This window comes from Oenanthe melanoleuca, chromosome 2 (assembly GCF_029582105.1).
Source record: "Oenanthe melanoleuca isolate GR-GAL-2019-014 chromosome 2, OMel1.0, whole genome shotgun sequence".
Lineage (NCBI taxonomy): Eukaryota > Metazoa > Chordata > Aves > Passeriformes > Muscicapidae > Oenanthe > Oenanthe melanoleuca.
This window is the reverse complement of record NC_079335.1, coordinates 147,914,286-147,938,836: the sequence shown is the minus strand read 5'-3', so window position 1 is coordinate 147,938,836 and position 24,551 is coordinate 147,914,286. Positions and strand designations below refer to the sequence as shown.

At 68.8% G+C, this 24,551-nt stretch overlaps 4 protein-coding genes across 6 annotated transcripts in view; 2 read left to right on the top strand and 2 right to left on the bottom strand.

Moving 5' to 3' along the window:
* The window catches only part of KCNH2 (potassium voltage-gated channel subfamily H member 2), a 31,020-nt gene extending 19,701 nt beyond the window's left edge, over nt 1-11,319 (top strand). The window contains 10 exon segments of the mRNA XM_056483575.1: nt 1,538-1,963; nt 3,899-4,277; nt 6,708-6,907; nt 7,357-7,609; nt 7,890-8,083; nt 8,696-8,795; nt 8,871-9,110; nt 9,480-9,657; nt 10,238-10,400; nt 11,097-11,319. Coding sequence (XP_056339550.1) covers nt 1,538-1,963; nt 3,899-4,277; nt 6,708-6,907; nt 7,357-7,609; nt 7,890-8,083; nt 8,696-8,795; nt 8,871-9,110; nt 9,480-9,657; nt 10,238-10,400; nt 11,097-11,258 — 2,295 coding nt within the window. The 3' untranslated portion in view covers nt 11,259-11,319.
* Nucleotides 11,320-11,349: 30 nt separating this feature from the next.
* On the top strand, nt 11,350-12,774 carry LOC130248858 (basic proline-rich protein-like). The gene is made up of 2 exons (XM_056482882.1): nt 11,350-12,026; nt 12,075-12,774. The coding sequence occupies exons 1-2, from the start codon at nt 11,350-11,352 to the stop codon at nt 12,700-12,702; spliced, it is 1,305 nt and encodes a 434-aa protein (XP_056338857.1). The 3' UTR covers nt 12,703-12,774.
* A 1,164-nt stretch (nt 12,775-13,938) lies between these two features.
* AOC1 (amine oxidase copper containing 1) overlaps nt 13,939-24,551 on the bottom strand; it is a 71,813-nt gene continuing 61,200 nt past the window's right edge. Inside the window, exons 1-5 of one of the 3 annotated variants that reach the window (XM_056485955.1) lie at nt 19,224-19,261; nt 16,378-17,933; nt 15,442-15,730; nt 14,674-14,806; nt 13,939-14,475 (exon numbers count right to left, since the gene is read on the bottom strand). In XM_056485955.1, coding sequence (XP_056341930.1) covers nt 14,197-14,475; nt 14,674-14,806; nt 15,442-15,730; nt 16,378-17,911 — 2,235 coding nt within the window. In that variant the 5' untranslated portion in view covers nt 17,912-17,933; nt 19,224-19,261 and the 3' untranslated portion in view covers nt 13,939-14,196. Of the gene's footprint in view, nt 14,476-14,673; nt 14,807-15,441; nt 15,731-16,377; nt 17,934-18,381; nt 18,448-19,223; nt 19,262-24,551 lie in introns of those variants that run through there. The other 2 variants (XM_056485957.1, XM_056485956.1) reach the window with 2 other exon arrangements.
* Nucleotides 22,445-24,158, bottom strand: LOC130248856 (zinc finger protein 764; the record flags this gene model as incomplete). Its single annotated transcript, XM_056482881.1, has 4 exons — nt 24,132-24,158; nt 23,828-23,963; nt 23,232-23,312; nt 22,445-23,097 (listed from the first exon to the last, which is right to left on the bottom strand). Coding segments are annotated over exons 1-4 (879 nt in total), but the record flags the coding sequence as incomplete, so codon positions are not given.

Genomic DNA, 24,551 nt, shown 5'->3' with positions numbered 1-24,551 from the left:
GCCCATCCCCTCCCTGTGCAGAACAGCCCCACGAGGGGCGTGGGGAGGGACCCCCGGGGGGCAGAGGGGGCTGTGACCCCATGGGGCAGAAGGGGCTGTGACCCCATAGGGCAGAGGGGGCTGTGACCCCATGGGGCAGAGGGGGCTGTGACCCCATAGGGCAGAAGGGGCTGTGACCCCATGGGGCAGAGGGGGCTGTGACCCCATGGGGCAGAGGGGGGCTGTGACCCCATAGGGCAGAGGGGGGCTGTGACCCCTATGGGGCACAGGACGAGGGGGCCGTGGGTCACCCCCTCTCACCTCAGGGTCACATGGACCCCCCCAGGCCCCCCCAGATCCGCGGGGCTGCGCCCCCAGGATGTCCGGGTGTCCTGCAGAGGGACGGGGACGTGGGGAGGGGTCTGGGCAGGGGGAGGCCGCGCCCCCCATGGGGTGGGGGGCACAGCTGGGGCGCAGCATCGTGTCTGTGGGGTGGGACCTGCGCTGGGGGGGGTGTGGGGGGCTGTGTCCCCCTGGTCACTCGCGGTGATGTCCCTGCCCCCCCCCCCCCCGCCCGTGCCGGGGTCCCTCTGCCCCCCAGAGCCGCAGCCGCCGGTTTTGGGAAGGGTTTGGGAGAAGTTTTGGGGAGGTTTTGGGAAGGTTTTGGTTTTGGGGAGGTTTTGGGACCATCAGGTCCGGTGTTGAGCCAACACCCCTGACCCACATCCCCCCTCCCCCGGGCGGGGCCTGAGCCCTGCAGCCCCCCCAGACCCTCCCTCGCCTTGTTGGGGTCCCACCTCACCCCACACAGCGCTGAGGGTGTAAAGAACCCCAAAACCGCTGGTCCAGCGCTGACCCACGGACACTGACCCGCGACCCCTTGGGGTGGGGGCTGGGGTGGGACGGGTGGGAGGGGTGAATCCCGCGGGGTGTCGGGGTGTCGGGGGTGAGTCCTGCTGGTGTCGGGGTGTTGGGGTGACTCCCGCGGGGTGCCGGGGTGGCTCCCGCGGGGTGTCGGGGTGACTCCCCGGGGTGTCGGTGTGCCGGGGTGGCTCCCCCGGGTTCCGGGGTGACTCCCGCGGATGTCGGTGTGTCGGGGTGACTCCCCGGGGTGCCGGGGTGCCGGGGTGACTCCCCGGGGTGCCGGGGTGGCTCCCGCAGGGTATTGGGGTGACTCCCCGCGGGTGTCGGGGTGACTCCCCCGGGTCCGGGGTGCCGGGGTGGCTCCCGCGGGTTCCGGGGTGTCGGGGTGACTCCCCCGGGTTCCAGGGTGTCGGGGTGACTCCCCGGGGTGCCGGGGTGACTCCCCCGGGTGTCGGTGTGTCGGGGTGACTCCCCGGGTGTCGGGGTGGCTCCCGCAGGGTATTGGGGTGACTCCCCGGGATGCCGGGGTGACTCCCCGGGGTGCCGGGGTGACTCCCCGGGTTCCGGGGTGCCGGGGTGACTCCCCGGGGTGCCGGGGTGGCTCCCGCAGGGTATTGGGGTGACTCCCCCGGGTTCCGGGGTGCCGGGGTGGCTCCCCGGGTGCCGGGTGCAGCCTGACCCCCGTGCCCCGCAGGTGCTGTCCCTGGGCGCCGATGTGCTGCCCGAGTACAAGCTGCAGGCGCCGCGCATCCACCGCTGGACCATCCTGCACTACAGCCCGTTCAAGGCCGTGTGGGACTGGCTGATCCTGCTGCTGGTTATTTACACCGCCATCTTCACGCCCTACTCGGCCGCCTTCCTGCTCAGCGACTCGGAGGAGGCGCAGCGGCACCACTGCGGCTACTCGTGCAGCCCGCTGAACGTGGTGGACCTGATCGTGGACATCATGTTCATCATCGACATCCTCATCAACTTCCGCACCACCTACGTCAACTCCAACGAGGAGGTGGTGAGCCACCCCGCCAAGATCGCCATCCACTACTTCAAGGGCTGGTTCCTCATCGACATGGTGGCCGCCATCCCCTTCGACCTGCTCATCTTCGGCTCCGGCTCCGAGGAGGTGACGCGGGGACAGGGGGACACGGGGACGTGGGGAGACGGGGACAGGGGGATATGGGGACAGGGGGACACAGGGACACGGGGATATGGGGACAGGGGGACACGGAGACACAGGGACACAGAGACATGGGGACACGGGGACGTGGGGAGACGGGGACAGGGGGACGTGGGGATATGGGGACACGGGGATATGGGGACAGGGGGACACAGGGACATGGGGACACAGGGACATGGGGACAGGGGGACACAGGGACATGGGGACACAGAGACACGGGGACACAGGGACATGGGGACACAGAGACATGGGGACACAGAGACATGGGGACAGGGGGATATGGGGACAGGGGGACACAGGGACACGGGGACACGGGGACATGGGGACACAGGGACATGGGGACACAGGGACATGGGGACAGGGGGATATGGGGACAGGGGGACACAGGGACACGGGGACACGGGGACATGGGGACACAGGGAGACAGGGACAGGGGGATATGGGGACACGGGAACAGGGAGACAGGGGGACTCAGGGACACAGAGACACGGAGACGGGGACGGGGGACACGGGGACACAGGATCGCGGGGACACAGAGATACAGGGACACAGGGACATGGGGATATGGGACACGGGGACAGGGAGACACGGGAACAGGGGACAGGGGGGTATGGGGACACGGGGACACAGGGACGGGACAGGGTGACACGGACAGGGGGACACAGGGACAGGGGGACACAGGGACAGGGGGACACGGACAGGGGGACACAGGGACAGGGGGACACAGGGACTCAGGGACACAGGGACACAGACACACGTGGACAGAAGGACACAGGGACAGGGGGACACAGACACACGTGGACAGAAGGACACAGGGACAGGGGGACACAGGGACACAGGATGCCGGTGCTGGTTCAGTGCTGGCGTTGTGTTTGGGGGTCCCACCCGTGCCCCCAGTGCTGGGGTGGGTGTTGGGGGCTGGGTGCTGTCCCCTGGCGCTGGGGACACCACCAGTGACCCCTGAGCGTCCCTGCCAGCCCCCTGTGCTCTGGGACTCCTGGGGCTGATCTGGGGAGGGGGCGCAGGGGCTCGTGGGATCTGTGGGAATTCTCTGCCCCTCCTGCCCTGGGGACCCCCCCCCCCATTTCTCCTTTGCCCTGGGGGGTACGTGGGGCAGGGGGACACCCCCAGAATGGGACCCCCACCCTTTTGTTGTTCTGGGGGTGTCTCTTCACTGCCGACCCCCCCTTAGCCCACCCCCCACTGGTGGGGCTGCTGATGCAGGCAGGGGGGATGGAACCCCCTGATCCTCTGTGTGCCCCCAGGTTCCCCCCATCCCCAGTAACCCTTTCCTTGCCGTCCCAGACCACCACACTGATTGGGGTGCTGATGTGAGGACGGGGGATGGAACCCCCCAACCCCTCTGTGTGTCCCCAAGTTCCCCCCATCCCCAGTAACCCTTTCCCTGCTGCTCCAAGACCACGACACTCATTGGGGTGCTGATGTGGGGAGGGGTGTTGGAACCCCCCTGTGGTTCCCAGTAACCCTTTCCCTGCCATCCCAGACCATGACACTCATCAGGCTGCTGATGTGGGGAGGGGGGATAGAAACCCCTGACCCTGTGTGGGTTCTCTGAACCCACAGTAACCCTTTCTCTGCTGCCCCAGACCACCACCCTCATCAGGCTGCTGATGTGGGGAGGGAGGATAGAACCCCCTGACCCTGTGTGGTTCCCCAGTAACCCTTTCCCTGCCGCCCCAGACCACTGTGCTGATCGGGGTGCTGATGTCAGGAGGGAGGATAGAACCCCCTGACCCCCTGTGCTTCCCCAGTAACCCTTTCCCTGCCGCCCCAGACCACCACGCTGATCGGGGTGCTGATGTGGGGAGGGATTTTGGAGCCCCCCCGTGGTTCCCAGTAACCCTTTCCCTGCCGCCCCAGACCACCACGCTGATCGGGCTGCTGAAGACGGCGCGTTTGCTGCGGCTGGTGCGCGTGGCGCGGAAGCTGGACCGGTACTCGGAGTACGGGGCGGCCGTGCTCTTCCTGCTCATGTGCACGTTCGCGCTGATCGCGCACTGGCTGGCCTGCATCTGGTACGCCATCGGCAACGTGGAGGGGCAGCGCACGGGCTGGCTGCACGCGCTGGGCCAGCAGATCGGCAAGCCCCTCAACGGCTCCTTCGGGCCCTCCATCAAGGACAAGTACGTCACCGCGCTCTACTTCACCTTCAGCAGCCTCACCAGCGTCGGCTTCGGCAACGTGTCCCCCAACACCAACTCCGAGAAGATCTTCTCCATCTGCGTCATGCTGATCGGCTGTGAGCGCGGGGGGAGCGGGGAGGGAGGGTACCTGTGCACCTGGGAGAGTGCACCTGGGAGAGTGAACCTGGGAGAGTGCATCTGAACACCTGGGAGAGTGTACCTGGGAAAGTGTACCTGTGCACCTGGGAGAGGGTACCTGTGCACCTGGGAGAGGGTACCTGGGAGAGGGTACCTGGGAGAGTGAACCTGGGAGAGGGTACCTGAACACCTGGGAGAGTGAACCTGGGAGAGTGTACCTGTGCACCTGGGAGAGGGTACCTGGGAGAGGGTACCTGTGAGAGTGCACCTGGGAGAGTGTACCTGTGCACCTGGGAGAGTGAACCTGTGCACCTGGGAGAGTGAACCTGGGAGAGGGTACCTGGGAGAGGGTACCTGTGCACCTGGGAGAGGGTACCTGTGCACCTGGGAGAGGGTACCTGGGAGAGGGTACCTGTGAGAGTGAACCTGGGAGAGTGCACCTGAACACCTGTGAGAGTGTACCTGGGAGAGTGCACCTGTGCACCTGGGAGAGTGTACCTGGGAGAGGGTACCTGTGCACCTGGGAGAGTGAACCTGTGAGAGTGAACCTGTGAGAGTGCACCCGAACACCTGTGAGAGTGCACCTGAACACCTGGGAGAGTGTACCTGGGAGAGTGTGAGAGGGTACCTGGGAGAGGGTACCTGAACACCTGGGAGAGTGTACCTGTGCACCTGGGAGGTGTGCCCAGGAGTTCCCAGGTGTGCCATGGGGGGCTCAGGTGTGCCCAGGTGAGCCCAGGTGTGCCCAGGTGGGCAAGAGGCCGATGCCCCAGGGCTGTGCCAGCCCCAGAGCGGGCACAGCCCAGGGCAGGGACTGTCCCCCTGTGCTGGCCCTGCAGAGGGACCCCTGGGATCCCGGGGGCAGCTCCAGCCCCTGGCAGCAGGAGAGCCTGGGGGGGCTGCAGGTGTCCAGGGAGTGGGGCTGGGAAATGGAGAAAAGGAGGATCCAGAGGGATCTTTTCCCTCTCTGGAATTCCCTGCCAGGAGGGGACAGTGGGGGACAGGGCTCTGCTGCAGGGACAGGGACAGGAGAGGGAACAGCCCCAGGCTGGGCAGGGCAGGCTCAGGGTGGAAATTGGGAAAATCCCTTCCTGGAAAGGCTGCCCAGCCCGGCATGTGGCACCTGGGGACAGTCAGTGTGGCCTGGGCAGTGCTGGGGGACGGGTGGGCTTTCCCTTGGTGACAGGGACCCTGTGGCTCCTGGCAGCACCGTGACAGTGACAGCCCTCCAGGGCAGTGGGGACCCTCAGAGCTGTGGGATCAGTGACAGGGGGGACCCGTGTGGGGGTGGGGACAGTGTGACACTGGGCACTGGAGTCAGTGCGGGTGGGGACACTGCTGTGGGGACAGGGACACTGCCACAGTGATGGGGACACTGCTGTGGGGACAGGGACACTGCCACAGTGGTGGGGACACTGCCACAGTGATGGTGACACTGCCATAGTGACAGGGACACTGCCACAGTGACAGGGACACTGCCACAGTGATGGGGACACTGCCACAGTGACAGGGACACTGCTGTGGGAACAGGGACACTGCCACAGTGACGGGGACACTGCTGTGGGGACAGGGACACTGCCATAGTGACAGGGACACTGCCACAGTGATGGGGACACTGCCATGGTGACAGGGACACTGCTGTGGGGACGGGGACACTCATGTGGGGACAGGGACACTGCCACAGTGACAGGGACACTGCCACAGTGACAGGGACACTGCTGTGGGGACAGGGACACTGCCGTGGTGATGGGGACACTGCCACAGTGACAGGGACACTGCTGTGGGGACAGGGACACTGCCGTGGTGATGGGGACACTCCTGTGGTGACAGAGACACTGCCATGGTGACAGGGACACTGCTGTGGGGACAGGGACACTGCCATGGTGACAAGGACACTGCCACAGTGATGGTGACACTGCCATAGTGACAGGGACACTGCCACAGTGACAGAGACACTCCTGTGGTGACAGGGACACTGCCACAGTGACAAGGACACTGCCACAGTGATGGTGACACTGCCACAGTGATGGTGACACTGCCACAGTGACAGGGACACTGCTGTAGCGATGGGAGCCCCTGTGACAAAGGGCACTCTGTGGTGATGGACACCCCCAGTGACAATGGGGACCCCCAGTGACCGTGGGCACCCTCCAGGATGATGGTACCCACACCACAGCCCTGGCGGCGGGGGGGGGGGGGGATTTGGTGGGTTTTGGGGTGCAGAGCCCCCCGACATCCCCCCTCAGCCCTGATGTACGGCAGCACCTCGGGCACCCCCCTGTGCTCCTGCCTGGGGACCTGGGGACACGGGGACACGGGGACCCTGCAGCAGCCCGGGGGGGTTCGGGAGGTCTGGGGCGGTTTTGGGGGTTCTGGGGGCGCAGAGCCGCCTGACGGTGCCCCCCCAGCGCTGATGTACGCCAGCATCTTCGGGAACGTGTCCGCCATCATCCAGCGGCTGTACTCGGGCACGGCGCGCTACCACACGCAGATGCTGCGGGTGCGCGAGTTCATCCGCTTCCACCAGATCCCCAACCCGCTGCGCCAGCGCCTCGAGGAGTATTTCCAGCACGCCTGGTCCTACACCAACGGCATCGACATGAACGCGGTGAGACCCCGGAGCCCCAGAGCCCCCCCCAAAATCCCCCCGGTGCCCCCAAAACCGCCCCGGTGCCCCCAAACCTCCCCCCGGCGTCCCCAAAACCGCCCCGGCGTCCCCAGAGCACCCCCGGCGCCCCCAAAACCGCCCCGGTGCCCCCAAACCCCCCCCCGGCGTCCCCAAAACCGCCCCGGCGTCCCCTGCTCCGGCAGCACTTCCAGCTCGGTCCTTGACCGGACCCCCAGAACTGCGACCCGCCGTGACCCCCCGGCGCCCCCAAAACCCCCGCGGGGCCCCCAGAGCCCCCCGGCGCCCCCAGAGACCGGACCTTGACCGGACCCAGAGCTGCGGCCCGCCGTGACCCCCCGGCGCCCCCAAAACCCCCCCAGAGCCCCCCCTCGGTCCTTGGGCGGACCCCGGAGCTGCGGCCCGCCGTGACGCCCCCCCGGCACCCCCAGGTGCTGAAGGGGTTCCCCGAGTGCCTGCAGGCCGACATCTGCCTGCACCTGAACCGCAGCCTGCTGCAGAACTGCGCCCCGTTCCGCGGCGCCACCAAGGGCTGCCTGCGCGCCCTGGCCATGAAGTTCAAGACCACCCACGCGCCCCCCGGGGACACGCTGGTGCACGCGGGGGACGTGCTCACCGCGCTCTACTTCATCTCCCGCGGCTCCATCGAGATCCTGCGCGGCGACGTCGTGGTCGCCATCCTGGGTGAGCCCCCCCGGCTCCTGGAGCCCCCCCGGTGACGAGGGATCCCCCCGTCCTGGCACTCCCCAGAGCTGCGGGAGCCGCGTGCTGACCCCCTCCCCATTTTGGGGACCCCCCAGTCCTGTGTGCACCCTGAGTGTCCCCCGGTGACACCTGGAGCCCCCCCAGCTTTGGGGTCACCGTGACCCCTCCCTCCCTCCCTCCCTCGCGGGATCCCACCGGGTCAGAAGGACATTTTTGGGGTGCAGAGCCCCCCGGTGACCCCCATTTTGGGGATCCCCAGGTAAGAACGACACCTTCGGGGAGCCGCTGCACCTGCACGCGCGGCCCGGGAAGTCGCGCGCGGACGTTCGCGCTCTCACCTACTGCGACCTGCACAAGATCCTGCGCGAGGACCTGCTCGAGGTGCTCGACATGTACCCCGAGTTCTCGGACCGCTTCTGGGGCGCCCTGGAGATCACCTTCAACCTGCGCGACGTGAGGGGCGGGGTCGGGCCGGGAAAGGGGGGCTGGGCAAGGGGGAGGTCCGGAAAGTGGGTGCTGCTGGGGAGAAAAGGGGGTTCAGGGCAAACTGGGGGGTCCCGACCGGATTGGAGGGTCCTGAGCAAACTGGGGGTCTTGAGGGAACTGGGGGAGTTGGAGCAGGTTGGGGGGATTCCAGCGGTGCTGGGGGGTCCTGAGCGAGCCGGGAGGGTCCTGAGCAGGTCGGGGGATTCTCTGCAGTTTTGGGTGGGGGGTCCTGAGCAGGTCGGGGGTCCTGAGCAAGATCAGGGGTCCTGAGCAGGTCGGGGGTCCTGAGCACGTTGGGGGATTCTGTTCAGTTTTTGGGGGGATTCTGATCAGGTCGGGGTATTCTGTGCAATTTTGGGTGGGGGATCCTGATCAGGTTGGGGGATTCTGTTTAATTTTGGGTGGGGGTCCTGAGAAAGGTCGGGGGTCCTGATCAGGTCGGGGGTTTCTGTTCAATTTTTTGGGGGGCTCTGACCAAGGTGGGGGCGCTGAGCGAGTGGGAGTGTCCGAGAGCCCGGGGGGGCTCCGGGCCGGGCCGGGGGGTCCCGCAGCCCCCCGAGCGCGCCCGTGTCCCCGCAGACCAACATGATCCCCGGCTCCCCGGGCAGCGACGAGCCGCACGGAAGCTTCTCCCGCCTGCGGCGCCGCAAACTCTCCTTCCGCCGGCGCCCCGAGAAAGGTGGGGCTCGGGGGGGGGGCGGCCGGGACCCCCGGGGTGACCCCGGGTGTGGCTGAGCCCGGCTGTCCCCCACAGAAGCCCCCAGCCCCGCCGAGCCGCGGGCGCTGCGGGGGGACGGGCAGGCCCCCGGCGCCCCCCGAGGCCCGGCCGAGTGGGACCCCCCCAGCCCGTCCAGCTGCGGCTCCAGTGACGAGGAGGAGCCCCCCGAGCCCCCCGCGGGGGCGGCCGCGCTCTCCCCGTTCCGCAGCGCCGCCCCCCCGGCGCCCCCCGAGCCCGAGGAGCGGGGGGGCAGCGACGTCTGCAACCCCCTCTCAGGTGAGGGGGGCTCGGGTGGGGGCGGCGCCTCCCTCCGCTCCAATCTCGGGGTTCGGGGGGCGCCCCAAGGTCCTGTCCGTGCCCCGGCCCCCATCCCCCATCCCCCGCGCCCCCCTTTTCTCCCCAGAATGCAGCACGCCCCCTCCCCACCCTCCCTGCCCTCTGGAGGGTGACGCCCCCCACAGCTGGGATGGGGTGGGGGGTTCCCCCCCCGCTCTCCTCTCTCAGGGGTCTCCAGTGCCCCCCCAAACCTTGAACCCCCCGGTCTCAGCCCTCCCCCCTCAGATGGGGGCGGGGGTCTCTGGTTGGGCAGGGGGGGGTTCCCCACCCCTCCCCCAGTCCCCTGGATCCCCCCCACCTCTCTTCCAGGCGCCTTCTCGGGGGTCTCCAACATCTTCAGTTTTTGGGGTGACGCCCGGGGCCGCCAGTACCAGGAGCTGCCCCGCTGTTCCCACGGGGGTCCCCCGAACCCCACCCCGACCCTGACCCGCCGCCAGCGCTCCGACCTGGAGTCCCGCTTGGATCTGCTCCAAAAACAGCTCAACAGGTGAATGGGGGGCTCGGGGGGGCTCGGGGGGCCTGAGGGGGGCCTGAGGGGGGGTTAGGCCGGTGGGACCCCACGGGAGCCCCCCCGTTGCCAAAGGGGCCGGAAGAAGGAAGGGGAGATCCCCCACCCCGAGCTGAGCCCCCCGCCCACCTGAGAGAGGGGGAGGGGACAGGGGCAGGGGCGGGGGGTCCTGGGGGGGGGATGGGGCTGGGGGTCCTGGGGGTCTGTGACTGGGGAGGGGAATGGGGGACCCTCACCCCGACTGGAATCCTCCCAGTGCCCACCGAGGTGGGGGCAGGGATTGGTGCTGGGGGTCCTGGGGGGGTGGGAATGGGGGTTCTGGGCGTCTGGGATGGTGATCCTGGGGATCCCGGGCGTCCCGGGGGGTTGGGGATCGCGGTCCCGGGGGTCCCGGGGCCGGGGTCGGGGTCCTGGGGGTCCCGGGGGGTTGGGGTCCCAGGGGTCCCGGGGGTTGGGGATGGCGGTCCCGGGGGTCCCGGGGGTCCCGGGGGGCGGGGTTGGGGGTCCCAGGGGTCCCGGAGTCGGGGTCCCGCGCTCACCCCGCTCCGCGGCGCCCCAGGCTGGAGTCCCGGCTGAGCTCCGACGTCTCGTCCATCGTGCAGCTGCTGCAGCGCCAGGCGCTGGTGCCGCCCGCCTACAGCGCCGTCACCTCCCCGCACCAGCCGCGCCCGGCGCCGCTGCCCCCCGCGCTGCCCGCGACCCCCGAGCGCCCCCCGGCCCGGGTGAGGGGCGCTGCTGTGGGGGGGCGCTGCTGTGGGGGGACACTGATTTGGGGGGGCGCTGCTGTGGGGGGGCGCTGCTGTGGGGGGACACTGCTGTGGGGGGACACTGCTGTGGGGGACACTGATTTGGGGGGCGCTGCTGTGGGGGGACACTGCTGTGGGGGACACTGCTGTGGGGGACACTGCTGTGGGGGACACTGCTGTGGGGGACACTGCTGTGGGGGGCGCTGCTTTGGGGGGCGCTGCTGTGGGGGCGCTGCTGTGGGGGGCGCTGCTTTGGGGGGGCGCTGCTTTGGGGGGGCGCTGCTGTGGGGGGACACTGCTGTGGGGGCGCTGCTGTGGGGGGACACTGCTGTGGGGGGCGCTGCTGTGGGGGGACACTGATTTGGGGGGCGCTGCTGTGGGGGGGCGCTGCTGTGGGGGGCCACTGATTTGGGGGACACTGCGGTGGGGTCCGGCAGATCGGGGGTGGGGTCACCCCGGAGCCCGCAAACTCGGGGTGTTTTTGGTTTGGGGGGGGCATCACTGCATCTCCCTGTCCATAGTGGGTGGGGGTCACCCCTGAGCCCCCCAAACTCGGGGTACCGCCCTCCCCCGTGCCCTGCAGCCCCTCGGTGCCCTCGGGGGTCACCCACGGGGGTCTCCCCGAGTCTCTGGTGCCGGTGCCCCCCGGTCTGACCCCCCCGTGTCCCGCAGGTCCCGCGCCCCCCGCGCGCCCCCGCCCCCCCGGACGTGGTGCTGCTGCTGGAGCCGCCGCCCCCCCGGCGCCGCTCCCTGCCCGGGGCGCTGCCCCCGCCCGCGGGGACCCCCCCGGGGACCCCCCCGCTGCAGAGACACTGCTCCGACCCCGGCAGCTAATGGGAGCGCCGGGGCGCGGCGGGACCCCCGGACCCGGGACCCCCGACCCCGGAACGCGGGAACCCCGGAACGCGGGACCCCCGACCCCGAAATGTGGGACCCCCGGAGCGCGGGATCCCCGGAATGTGGGACCCCCGGACCCGGGACCCCCGACCCCGGAACGCGGGACCCCCGACCCCGGAATGTGGGACCCTCGGAATGTGGGACCCCCGACCCCAGAACGTGGGACCCCTGGAGTGCTCCGATCCCGGGACGTGGGACCCCCAAAGCCCAGGACATGGGACCCCTGACCCCGGAGTGTGGGACCCCCGGACCCCCCGGAGTCACAGGACCCCTGGCTCTGGATCATGGGACCCCCGGAGCCCTGGGACCCCAAAACCCAGAATGTGGGACCCCCAGAGTCCTCGGACCCCCCCACCCTGGAACCTGGGACCCCCGGGACCCCTGTCCCCAGCACGTGGGACCCCCAAAGCCCCGGCCGTGGGACCCCCGGAGCCCTGGGACCCCTGGCCCGGACGAGGGGACACTGAGCCCGCACCCCTGGGGTCCCCAGAGCCCCTCCCCGGGCCTGGCTGGGGGGGGCTCCGGCCGCTGCCCTGGGTGCGGGGGGGCCTTGGGGACCCCCCCGCTGTCCCACCCTGGGCCCGCCCTGGGCTGTCAGACTGTGCTGCTCTTCCTCCTCCTCCTCCTCCTCCTCCTCCCGCTGCCGCTCCCCGAGCCCGGCGCGGCGGGGGGGGCACAGGTGTGTGTGTGCACAGGTGTGCACAGGTGGGTGTGCTCAGGTGTGTTCACAGGTGTGCACAGGTGTGCATGCAGGTGTGTGTGTGCACAGGTGTGCACAGGTGTGTCCCCAGGACGTCACGTGCGTGTCGGGGGGGTCCCGCTGCGCCGGGACACTCGTGCTGCCCCCCCCGTGTGTGTGTGTGTGTGTGTGTGTGTGTGTCCCCGCCTGTCCCCGCCTGTCCCCGCCTGTCCCCCCGGGCTGGCGGCTCCGTGCGCGCCGCTCCGTGTCCCGGCCGAGGACGGGCCGGGGTCCCCCGTGTGTCGCCGCCGGCCCCCGGCGCCCCCCCCGCACAGCCGGTGTCGCTCGGTGACACCCCCGCACAGGAGGGGGGCGCGGGGCGGGGCTGGCGCCGCCCCGGTGCGTGTGCTGTGTTTGTCCCTTGTCACCTGCATGTCCCCCCGCGTAGGAGCCCCAATAAACCGGACAGAGACCCCCGGCTCTGAGTGTCACCCCTGGGAGCTGGGGGGGAGAGTGGCCTGGGTGTCACCGTCATTGTCACCTGGTGGCCGCAGCATTGGCAGAGACGGGGACAGGGGAGGTGACATCACCTTTACTGAGACAGGCAGGTGGCACCGCGTGTCACAGTGTGACGTCAGCCAGGCCACGTGTCTGGTGGCACCAGTGTCCTCGTGGTGCCAGTGCCAGCAGCACAGGAGGTGACATTGCCTTTACCAGCACGTGGCACTGTGTGACACCGTGTGACGCTGTGTGACGCTGTGTGACACTGTGACACTGTGTGACACTGACACTGTGTGACACTGTGTGACACTGTGTGACACTGTGTGACTTGTGTGACACTGACACTGTGTGACACCGTGTGACGCTGTGTGACGCTGTGTGACACTGTGACACTGTGTGACGCTGTGTGACACTGTGACACTGTGTGACGCTGTGTGACACTGTATGACACTGTGACACTGTGTGACGGTGTGTGACTTGTGTGACACTGTGTGACGCTGTGTGACACTGTGTGACACTGTATGACACTGTGTGACGCTGTGTGACACTGTATGACACTGTGACACTGTGTGACGGTGTGTGACTTGTGTGACACTGACACTGTGTGACACTGTAACACTGTGACGCTGTGTGACGCTGTGTGACGGTGTGTGACACCGTGTGACGCTGTGTGACACTGTGTGACGCTGTGTGATGCCGTGTGACGCCGTGTGACACTGTGACACTGTGTGACACTGTGTGACACTGTGTGACACTGTGTAACGCTGTGTGACGCCGTGTGACGCCGTGTGACACTGTGACACTGTGTGACACGTCCCACAGCCCCGTGTCCTGCTGGCACCAGTGCCCCACGTGGTGGTGGCAGGGGTGGCATCGCCTTTCCCGAGCCTGGCAGGTGGCACAGTGTGACAGTGTGACAGTGTGACAGTGTGACATCCCACACCGCAGTGTCCCAGTGTCCCACGTGGGACCGGGGTCAGAGGAGGTGACACCGCCGTCACTGGGCTTGGCACGTGGCAGCGCCTGGCGTGGTGTGACACGTCCCACGCCCTGGTGGCACCACCAGCGTGGTGCTGGGGACAGGGCAGGTGACACTGGCTGTGCTGTGGTGTCCCCGTGTCCCCGTGTGTCACACCGGGCGGGAGGTGCCGTTGTAGCCGAAGGGCTCAGGGTGGCAGTGTCACAGTGTCACAGTGTCACAGTGTCACTGTCACACCGGGCGGGAGGTGCCGTTGTAGCCGAAGGGCTCGGGGTGCACACAGGGCTCGGGGTGGCAGTGTCAGTGTCCCAGTGTCACAGTGTCACCGTGTCACTGTCACACCGGGCGGTAGGTGCCGTTGTAGCCGAAGGGCTCGGGGTGGCAGTGTCAGTGTCACAGTGTCCCCGTGTCCCCGTGTGTCACACCGGGCGGTAGGTGCCGTTGTAGCTGAAGGGCTCGGGGTGCACACAGGGCTCCGGGTGGCAGTGTCAGTGTCACAGTGTCCCCGTGTGTCACACCGGGCGGTAGGTGCCGTTGTAGCCGAAGGGCTCAGGGTGGCAGTGTCACAGTGTCACAGTGTCACAGTGTCACAGTGTCGCTGTCACACCGGGCGGTAGGTGCCGTTGTAGCCGAAGGGCTCGGGGTGCACACAGGGCTCGGGGTGGCAGTGTCACAGTGTCACAGTGTCCCCGTGTCCCCATGTCACAGTGTCACTGTCACACCGGGCGGTAGGTGCCGTTGTAGCCGAAGGGCTCGGGGTGCACGCACGGCCCGGGGCTGGCCGGGGTCCAGCGCTCGATGCGCACCCGGCTGCACACGGGCGGGTCCAGCGGCCGCACGATGACGGCGGCGCGCGACGCCACCGACGGGTCCTCGTTGAAGAAGTTGAAGGGGCGCAGGAAGAAGCCGACGGCGTTTCCGGGGGTGGCCGTGTTGGGGATGTCCTCGGCGTGGGGCACGTGCAGGAAACCCACGGTCACCCAGGCCACCAGGTCCTGCGGGGCGGGGGGGACACACCGCGGGGTCAGTGGCACCGGGGAACCCCCGGAGATGAGCCCCCCCGCCTCTGGGGACAGACCCCTCGCGTGCCCGGTGTCCCCTCCCTGTGCCCGGTGTCCCTCCCTGTGCCCGGTGTCCCTCCCTGTGCCCGGTGTCCCCCCCCTGTGCCGGTGTCCCCCCTGTGCCGGTGTCACCTGGTCCTCGATGGTCTCGTTGTCGCGGATGAAGCTCTCGAAGGTGACCGGGGGGTCCCAGGGGTTGTTCTGGCTGTAGATGCTGCTGCTGCTCGGCTCGTTCTCGTGGCGCCGCGTCACGGCCAGGTGGTACCTGCGCCAGGTGAGCGGCAGGGTCAGCCTGGGGGCGGGGACGGTCCCGCTGCCACCCCGGTCCCGGTCCCGGTCACCTCGGGGGGACACATGGCTCCGAGGGGCGCGGGGGTCCCCAGCTTTGTGCGCCTCTCAGCTCCCCGGGGGCTCCCCAACTCCAGGGCGGCTCCCGAGGGTTCCCCAGCCCTGGAGGGTCCCCAGACCTTGGGGGGGTCCCCATTTCCAGGGCTCCCTCATCTCCCGGGGCCCCGGAGTGTCTTCAGCTTCCAGGGGCTCCCCAACTCCGGCAGCCCCCTCAGCTCCGGGGCGCCCCAAACTCCCGAGGGGCGCCCCAAACTCCCAAAGAGTGTCCCAAACTCCCGAGGGGCGCCCCAAACTCCCGAGGGGCGCCCCAAATTTCTAACGAGTGCCCCAAACTCCGAGGGGTGCCCCAAACTCCCGAGGGGTGCCCCAAATTCCTAACGAGTGCCCCAAATTTCTAACGAGTGCCCCAAAGTCCCGAGGGGCGCCCCCAGCCCCGGAGATTCCCCGTTTCTGGCGGTCCCGGCTCCCAGCTCCAGCCCCAGGCCGGCTGGGCAGGTGTGCCCGGGGGAGGGACCCGGGGCTGACCCGTCCCCGCGGGACCCCCGAGCGCACCTGGCCCAGGTGACGGCGCGCTCCTCCCGCCAGCCGCGGGGCAGCACGGGCCCGGCGTGCGAGCTGAGCTGCAGGCGGAAGGTTCTCCGGTGGCCCCAGCGGTTCCGCCGCCGCGGGTTGGAGAAGAGCAGGTACCGGGGCGGCGCCCGGCCCAGCGGCAGCGCCGCATCGCGCTCCCGGCGCCGCGGCTCCCGCTGCAGCCGCGGCTGCACCACGCGCGCCCCCGCGCTCCAGGGGTTGGAGATGTTCTCGAAGGCGATGTCCATCGTCTCGAAGCTGTTCCCGGAGCCTGCGGGGACGGGGGGGGCGGTAGGTGATGGGGGAGGCGGTGGGGAAATGGGGGAACCCCCCGGTGTGGGGGTGGGGCGCTGCGGGGTGTCACCACTGGGACATCACGGAGGGCTGAGATGCCACCGCCGTGGGAGACTGTGACCCCTCAATCCAGGCACCCTGGAGGCTGGGATCCGGTTTGGTGCCCAGCACGGAGAGGAGGTGCCACCACGGAGGGCTGCGACACCCTGGAGATGCCACCAGCAGCACAGGGGGTGCGACACCGGGAGGTGCTACCGTGGGTGTGGCCTGGGAAGTGTCACCCTGGGGGGGTGGGACCCTGCAGAGATGCCACAGAGGAGCCCCAGATGTCACCAGGGCTGGGAGATGCCACCACCGCGGCGGGGATGTGACCCTGCAGAGAGGCCGCCGTGGAGGGGGATCATCACCTGAGGGCGCAGGTGACGCCCAGGTGACCCCACCGTGCCAGGAACGGGGCACCTGCGCCCCTGTCACCCCCCGTGGGTCCAGCCTGGATCATCACCTGAGGGCGCAGGTGACGCCCAGGTGACCCCGCCCTGCCAGGAACGGGGCACCCCCGCCCCTGTCACCCCCCTGCACCCTCCCCACGGCCAGCGGGTGTCGGGAGCTGCCGGGGCCCTTCACCTGCGACATCCAGGTCCACCTTGTAGTGCACCAGGTGTGTGTGGACGTTGCCCAGCAGGTGCGTGTGCACGCGGCTGCCGTAGCGCCGGCCCTCGGGCGTGTAGAAGGTGGCGTGGATGTAGCCGGTGGCGTGCACCTTGGCCTCCAGCACGCCGTTGGGGTAGAGCAGGAAATCCCAGATGTAGTCGTAGTTGTAGACGGTGGAGGTGGTCCTGAGCACCAGCGCCCGCCCCTCCAGCCCCGCGTAGAAGTGGAAGCCGCCCTGGAAGTCGCTGTCGAAGTGGCGGCGCAGCGGGACGCCCGTGGGCAGCTCGAAGACGCAGAGCGCGTTGCGGAAGCGCACGGGGCCGTCGGCGTCCAGCAGGTGATGCGCGTCCACGAACGCCGCGGTCTCGGGGCAGTCCACGCCGCGGGCCAGCTCGTAGCTGGAGGCGCCCATGGCCCAGCCCGCGTCCATGTACTTGGTCTGCATGGCGGCGGGCGAGTGGCCGCCGTAGAAGGCGATGGCCTCCTGCACGCTGAGCTCGTAGGCCACGCGCTCGCCGGCGAAGCGCAGGTCGAAGAGCTGCAGGCCGGCGGAGGAGCGCAGGCGGAACGCCAGGCTCCAGCCGCCGTACTCCAGCCGGTTGCCGCGCAGGCGGTAGCGCCGGCCCTGCGGCTCGCACACCTTGGCCCCGTGCACGTCCGTGCGCGTCCCGCTGGGGAAGCGCCCCCGCGGCTCGTAGCTGGAGAAGAGCTGCTGGCGGGCGGGGGGCTCGGGCAGGCGGGCCGGGGCCAGCGAGCCCCGCGCGTGGCTCTGCGCCAGCTCCCGCACGCTGCCGAAGTAGCGCCCGTTGTACCAGAGGCGCTGCACGCTCCAGCGCCGCGGGTCGGGGTCGCGGTGGTCCAGCAGCACCTCCAGCCCCGCGGGGTGCAGGAAGAACCCCTCGACGAAGCGCTGGATCACCAGCCAGGTGCGGCGCTCGCCCGGGGCCAGCCCGCGCGGGGCGATGTCCGAGAAGGTCAGGCAGCGCTCCGAGCAGTTCTGGAAGCCGAACCCGGTGGCCTCGAGCAGCAGCGGCTCCAGCGGGGCCAGCGCGGCCACCAGCGCGCCGTGCAGCAGCTCGTACTCGCGGCGGGTCATGGGCCGCGCCCAGAAGGGCACGGGGCGGCCGCCCCGGAGCGGCAGCGGCCGGTAGGAGCTGGGGCTGGGCAGGGGTCCCACCGCCAGCTCGGTCACGTTGGGCTCCTCCTGCGCCCCGAAAAACAGCACGGCCCGCGCCTCCCGCGGCGGCCGAGCCCCGCCGTGCTCCAGGAACCGCAGCGCGCGGCGCTTGGGCGGCGGCAGCAGCTCCACCAGGAACAGCGAGTTCTTGGCCAGCGGCCCCCCCTGGCTCGGGGACAGCCCCAGCTCCGGCCGCTCCATCAGGAAGGTCCGCACGGCGCGCAGCTCCGCCGGGGACAGGTCCGCGAAGATGGACGCGGGGTCCGCGGGCTCGGAGCAGCCGGCGGGGGCCGGCAGGGCCAGCGCCCACGGGAGCCACAGCAGCCACATCCTGGGGGCGCGGGGCTCCGAGCTGCGGGGAACGGGCTCGGCTGAGCGCCCCGGAAAACCGGGGGACCGCGGGGGGACCCCCGGGAAAAGCGGGGCCACCAAGAGGGGACCCCCAGCAAAACGGGAACCAGCGTGGGGAGGAGCAGAGAGCCCGGAAAAAACAGGAGGGACGTGGGGTGACCCCAGGGAAAGCACGGACACCGTGGGGTGACACCCCAAAAACTGGGGACACCGAGGGGTGACACCCCAAAAAACTGGGGACACCGAGGGGTGACCCCAGGGAAAGCAGGGACACCGTGGGGTGTTCTCCAAAAACCTCCCCCCCTTCCCGGAGCCCCTAAGCGCCCCAAAATCCTCTCTCAAGGCGGCTGTTGGACCCCCCTGGGTGGGCCTGGGGACACCCCAATGTCGGGGCTCCCCCCGAGTCGCCCCCTCCCCACCGCACGGAGCCCCCCCAGCCCCGCGCTCACCTGCCCGGGCTCTGCCCGACCCAGCAGCGCCGCGCGCTCTGCCCGGCCTGGGACTGAGCCCCCCCCGGGGCCACTGACCCCCCCCCCTGGGGCCACTGACCCCCCCCCGGGGCCACTGACCCCTCCCCGCCCCCAGGGCACTGCCCCCTCCCCGCCCCCCCGCCCCCGCCCCGCCCCTCCCGAGCCGCTCGGGGGTCAAGGCCAGCGGCAGGACCCGCGTGCCAAATCCGCCCCCCAAATCCGCCCCCAAAATCCGCACCTCAAATCCGAACCCCCCAATTCCGCACCCCAAATCCGCCCCTAAAACCCGCACCCCAAAATCCGCACCCCAAATCCGCCCCCAAAATCCGCACCCACAAATCAGCACCCCCCAAATCCGCACCCCAAAATCCTCACCCCAAAATCCGCACCCACAAATCCTCACCCCAAAGTCCTCACCCCCGAATCCGCACCTCAAATCCGCCCCCAAAATCCATACCCCCAAAATCCGCCCCCCAAATCTTCACCCCCAAATTCTCCCCCCAAATCCCCCCAAATCTTCACTCCTCAAATCCCCCCCACATCTTCACCCCCAAACCTGCACCTCCCAAATCCGCCCCCCCAAATCTTCACCCCCAAATCCTTCCCCTAAATCCCCGCAAAATTCTCACTCCCCAAATCCGCACCCCCAAATCCCCCCCCAAAATCCTCCTCCCCATATCTTCACCCCCAAATCCGCCCCCCCAAATCTTCACAAGCCGCACCCCCAAACCCGCACCCCCAAAATCCGCACCTCCAAAATCCGCCCCCCAAATCCTCACCCCAAATCCCCCCAAATCCCCCCAAATCCCCCCAACCCTCACCTCTCTCCGCCGCTCCCGCTCGGGGGGGCCGGGGGAGGGTCCCCGGTTCCGACCCCCCCGCGGGTTAATGATCACCGGGCCCGCCCGGCTCAGGCCGAGATAAGGGCGCGATAAGAGCCGGGACAATCCGGGCGGGGGCGGGGGGCTCCGGACCCCCCGAGCCCCAACAGCGCCCCCGACCCCCCAAAAAAAAAAAAAAAAAAATAGAAAATAAAATCCCCCCGGAAAGGGCCTGGGCCCCCATCCCCGCGGCCGCATCCCGTTCCCATGGCAACGCAGCCACGGCCCCGCCCCCAACCCAACCCCGGCATCAAGGGGTTAAAAACCCAAAACGGGGAATTGGGATAAAAACCCCAAATCGGAGAATTTGGGATTAAAACCCCAAAAAGGGGAATTTGGGTTCAAAACTTCAAAAGGAGACAATTGGAGTTAAAACCCCCCACATCGGAAAATTTGGGTTAAAAATCCCAAAACGGGGAACTGGGGATAAAAACCCCAAAAAGGGGAATTTGGATAAAAACCCCAAAACCCGGAGAATTGGAGTTAAAACACAAAAAAGGGGAGAATTTGGGTTAAAACCCCCAAAATGGAGAATTGGAGTTAAAATCCCCCGAAAACTGAGAATTTGGGTTAAAACCCCAAAAACGGGGAATTTGGGTTTAAAAACCCCCAAAAAGGAGAATCGGGATTTAAAATCCCAAAAGGCGCCGGGGCCGCGGCGCTGTCACAGCCGGGGGTGGCAGGAGGGGACAGGAGGGGACAGGAGGGGACAGGTGGCAGCAGGGGCATTAGGAGGATTTGGGGAATATTTGGGGAATATTTGGGGAATATTTGGGGACTGTTCCTCCTGCCCGCTCCGGGGGATTTAAAAACCTCGCGCATGTGGCACTTGGGGACATTGTCAGGGGTGGCTTTGGGGACACTGTCACTGGTGGCTTTGGGGACATTGTCAGTGTGGCTTTGGGGACACTGTCAGTGGTGGCTTTGGGGACATTGTCAGGGGTGGCTTTGGGGACACTGTCAGTGGGGCTTTGGGGACATTGTCAGGGGTGGCTTTGGGGACAGGTGACCCGCGGGTTCCCGTCCCAGTTTGCCCAGCACGCCCCGCCCCCACTCCCAGTTCCGGGGGCAGATGGGGGGGAGCGTGCCCCCGTCGCCATGGCAACGTCACCGCCTGTCCCCGCTCGGTGACACCGCCCGGGGCATTCCCAGTGCTCCCAGTGCTCACTGGGGACGGGGGGAATCCCCCTAAGGAGGGGCTGTGGGGCTGGGGAAGGTGAACTGGGACAGACTGGGAGCGGCTGTGGGGCTGGGGCAGCTGAACTGGGACAGACTGGGAGCGGCTGTGGGGCCGGGGCAGCTGAACTGGGACAGACTGGGAGGGGCTGTGGGGCTGGGGAAGGCGAACTGGGACAGACTGGGAGGGGCTGTGGGGCTGGAGCAGCTGAACTGGGACAGACTGGGAGCGGCTGTGGGGCTGGGGAAGGTGAACTGGGACAGACTGGGAGGGGCTGTGGGGCTGGGGAAGGTGAACTGGGACAGACTGGGAGCGGCTGTGGGGCTGGGGCAGCTGAACTGGGACAGACTGGGAGCGGCTGTGGGGCTGGGGAAGGTGAACTGGGACAGACTGGGAGCGGCTGTGGGGCTGGGGCAGCTGAACTGGGACAGACTGGGAGGGGCTGTGGGGCTGGGGCAGCTGAACTGGGATAGACTGGGAGGGGCTGTGGGGCTGGGGAAGGTGAACTGGGACAGACTGGGAGGGGCTGTGGGGCCGGGGCAGCTGAACTGGGACAGACTGGGAGCGGCTGTGGGGCTGGGGCAGCTGAACTGGGACAGACTGGGAGGGGCCGCGGGCGCCCCCCAAGTGTGGGGATCCCCCCGCCCCCACCCGCCTCATTTGCATTTTTGACTCATTTCTAATTAACGCGGATTTCTGGCGTTGGTTTATTTGGGGAGGGGGGACACGGGGGGGACACGCGGCGGCTCCTGAGCCACGAGAGCCCCGAGGAGCGCCCGCCCTTCCTCCCTCCCTGCCCTTCCTCTTCCTCCCTTCCTCCCTTCTCTCACTTCCTCTTCCTCCCGAGTAAACAGAATAAATAGAATGGAAATAAATAGAATTAAACGGAATAGGAAGAACAGAATAGAATAGGAGAACTGGGCTGAGCAGAAGAGCACAACTGGAATAATGAGAAGAAAAGAGAAAAGAGAAAAAAGAGAAAAGAGAAGAGAGGAGCAAGAGAAAAAAAACGAAAGAGAAAGAAAAGAGAAGAGAAAGAAAAGGGAAAAGAAAGAAAAGAGCAAGATAAAGAAAAGGAAAGAGAAAGAAAAAAGCAACAGAAAGAAAAGGAAAGAGAAAGAAAAGGGAAAGAATAATAAATTAGAACAAATTAAAGTGAACAAACACGGAAACTCGCGGGTTTAAACACAAACACGGACACGCCCCGCAGGACATTCCGTGTCTGAAGAGAACGAGGGAAAACATCCCCGAGGGATTTTCCGAGGGGCGAGGACACTTGAGGGTGACACGGAGGGGACACGGAGGGGACACGGGGATCCCGCCCAGAGGGAATTCCCGGGCTCTGGGAGAACTGGGGAGCACCGGAGGACACCCCAGGGTGCGAAGGGACGCGGAAAAGTGTCCGGGAGAGATTTCCCGAGCTGCGGAAGGCACGTGGAGAAACGTCCCGGGTGGGTTCCCAGGGACGCGGGGAACATCCCAGATCCTTTATGGTCCCACGGGAACACGGAGACACGTCCCGGGGGGTTCCGAGGGACACGGAGCCGCCCCCGGCTCTCGGAAGGCCCCGGGGGTGGCCCGGGGTGGCCGCGGCTCCGGTGAGGTGACATCCCGCGGAGCAGAGGGACAAGCCCGGCCCGCGGCTCCTGCCGGTCACCCGGGGCAGGTCCCGGTCCCCGAGGGGCTCCCCGGGCCTGAGCCGGGCCCGGTGTCACAGCGGGGCCCTGTCCCCAAGCACGGCCCCGTCCCTGAGCGGGTCCCCGTCCCCACGGGGGTCCCTCTCCCTGAGTGGGTCCCTGTCCCTATCCCTGTCCCTGAGCGGGTCCCTGTCCCCAGGTGGGTCCCCATCCCTGCGGAGATCCCTGTCCCTGAGCGGGTCCTCATCCCCACGGGGGTCTCTGTTCGTGTCCCTGTCCCTGTCCCCAGGCGGGTCCCTGTCCCCGTGGGGGTCCCTGTCCTCGTCCTGGTTCCCATCCCTGTCCCTGTCCCCGTCCCCGCGGGTGTTCCTGTCCCCACGCGGGTTCCTGTCCCCATCCCCGTCCCCGTCCCCGCGGGTCCCCGTGCCCCGGGCCCGGCAGTGCCGCCGCGTCCTGCGGTGCGAGCTCAGCTTGGCCTGCGAGGCGAAGGCGCGGCCGCAGCGCGCGCACGGGAAGGGGCGCGTGCCCGCGTGCGCGCGCCGGTGCAGCGCCAGCAGCCGCGGCTGCTGGAACGCGCGGCCGCACTCGGGGCACGCGTGGGCGCGCTGCGGGGCGCGGTGGGCGCGCAGGTGCAGCTGCAGGCTCTCCCTCCAGCTGAAGCGGAGCCCGCAGCGCCCGCACGCGAAGGGCCGCTCGTCGCCCGCCCGCTCCTCGGCCGGGCCGCGCCGGGGCCCCGCGGGCCGCGCCCGGTGCGAGTCCCGGTGCCGCAGCAGGTCCCCGCGCAGGCAGAAGCCGCGGCCGCACTCGGCGCAGCCGTGCCGGGCCCGCGCCCCTCCCCGCAGCTTCTTGTGCGCCAGGAGGCTGCGGCGGTGCCGGAAGGATTTGCCGCAGGTGCGGCACAGGTGAGGCCGCTCCGGGTCCGCCTCGGCCCCGCCGGTGGGCGCGGCCGGATCCCGGTGCCCCCCGGGGCCGTCCTTGCTGTCACAGCCGCTCCGGGCACCTGCTGGGGACAGCGGCACCCCTGTGGCACCGCGGGGGGAGCCCCGGCCCGCCCGGGGGGTCACACAGGGCCGGCCCCGCGCCCCGCAGCGCCCCCGGCCCGGAGGGTCCCCGCGGGGTGTCCCGCTCGCTCACAGGGGTCGCTGGTGTCGGGGGCTCCGCTGGGAACCCTCCCGGGTGACTCCTCCTTCATGGGGCTGAACTTGGGGCTCGGCTCTGTGGGGAGAGGGACCCTCAGCGCCCCCCGCGGCACCCGGGCAGGGTCACGGTCACCAGGGGACCGTCCCCAGGCCGGGGGCAGCGGGGACATTGACCCTCACACCGGGACACACCCGGGACACACCCGGGACACACCCGGAGCCCCAGGTGAGATCAGGGCTCAGCTCTGCGGGGCTGCAGACCCCCGGCTCAGCCCCCAAACCCACAGCCGAGCCCAGGGACCCCCAGCCATGTGCCCAGACCGCCGGCTGAGCCTCTGAACCCCCGGCTGAGACCCCAGAGCCCAAACCAAACCCCCAGCCCTGCCCTGGGCACCCCCAGCCCTTCCCGTGTCACCCCAGTCCCGTGTCACCCGCCGCCCTTCCCGTGTCACCCCAGCCCGTGTCACCCCCAGTCCCGTGTCACCCCAGCCCTTCCCGTGTCACCCCAGCCCGTGTCACCCCCAGTCCCGTGTCACCCCCAGCCCGTGTCACCCCCCGCCCTTCCCGTGCCACCCCCGCCCCGCCCCTCACCCAGGCTGGCCACCAGCTCGTAGTTGTCGCACATGACCCGGCGGTGCAGCGCCCGCTGCCACGGCACGAGCTGCTCCCACTCCTCGGGGGAGAAACCCACGGCCACCTCCTCGAACGTCACCGCGGGGGGCGCCCCCTGCCACGGACGGGGGGGTCAGGGCACCCCCAGAGGGACCCCCGCCCACGGGTGCCAGAGCCCCCCGCTCACCCCGACACGAGGAGTCGCGACAGCCCCGCCCGAGCCCCCCCACCCTCCTGAGGGACCCCCGGGCTCACCCGAACCCCCCGAACCCCCCGGGCTCACCCGCTGCATGGCCGGGCGGGGCCGATGGCGGCGGCGGAAGGGGCTGGGCTGGGGGCGGCACCGCGGGGGGGGGGGGGCGGAACCGGCCGGGGGGCGCCGGGGGGGCTCGGGGGGTCCCCGGGGGAGGGGGGCTCTGCCGGGGTGGGTGCCGGGATCCGGCCCCGCTCGCCCCCCTCCCCCCAAACGGGGCACGGCCCCCCCAAATCCCGAGGAACCGCCCGGGGGTCCCACACGGCCGGACCTTGACCCCGAGGGTCCCACACCGCGTGTCCAGCCCAGCACAGGGACACCCGGAGCCCCCCCGGGACCCCCCCGAGCCCCCCCAGTTCTGCCCTGCAGCCCCTGTGCCCAACCCTCCCAGAGCCCACCCGGGTGTCCCCAGCACAGCCACACGCTGGCCCGTGCCCCCAGCCCCAGGAT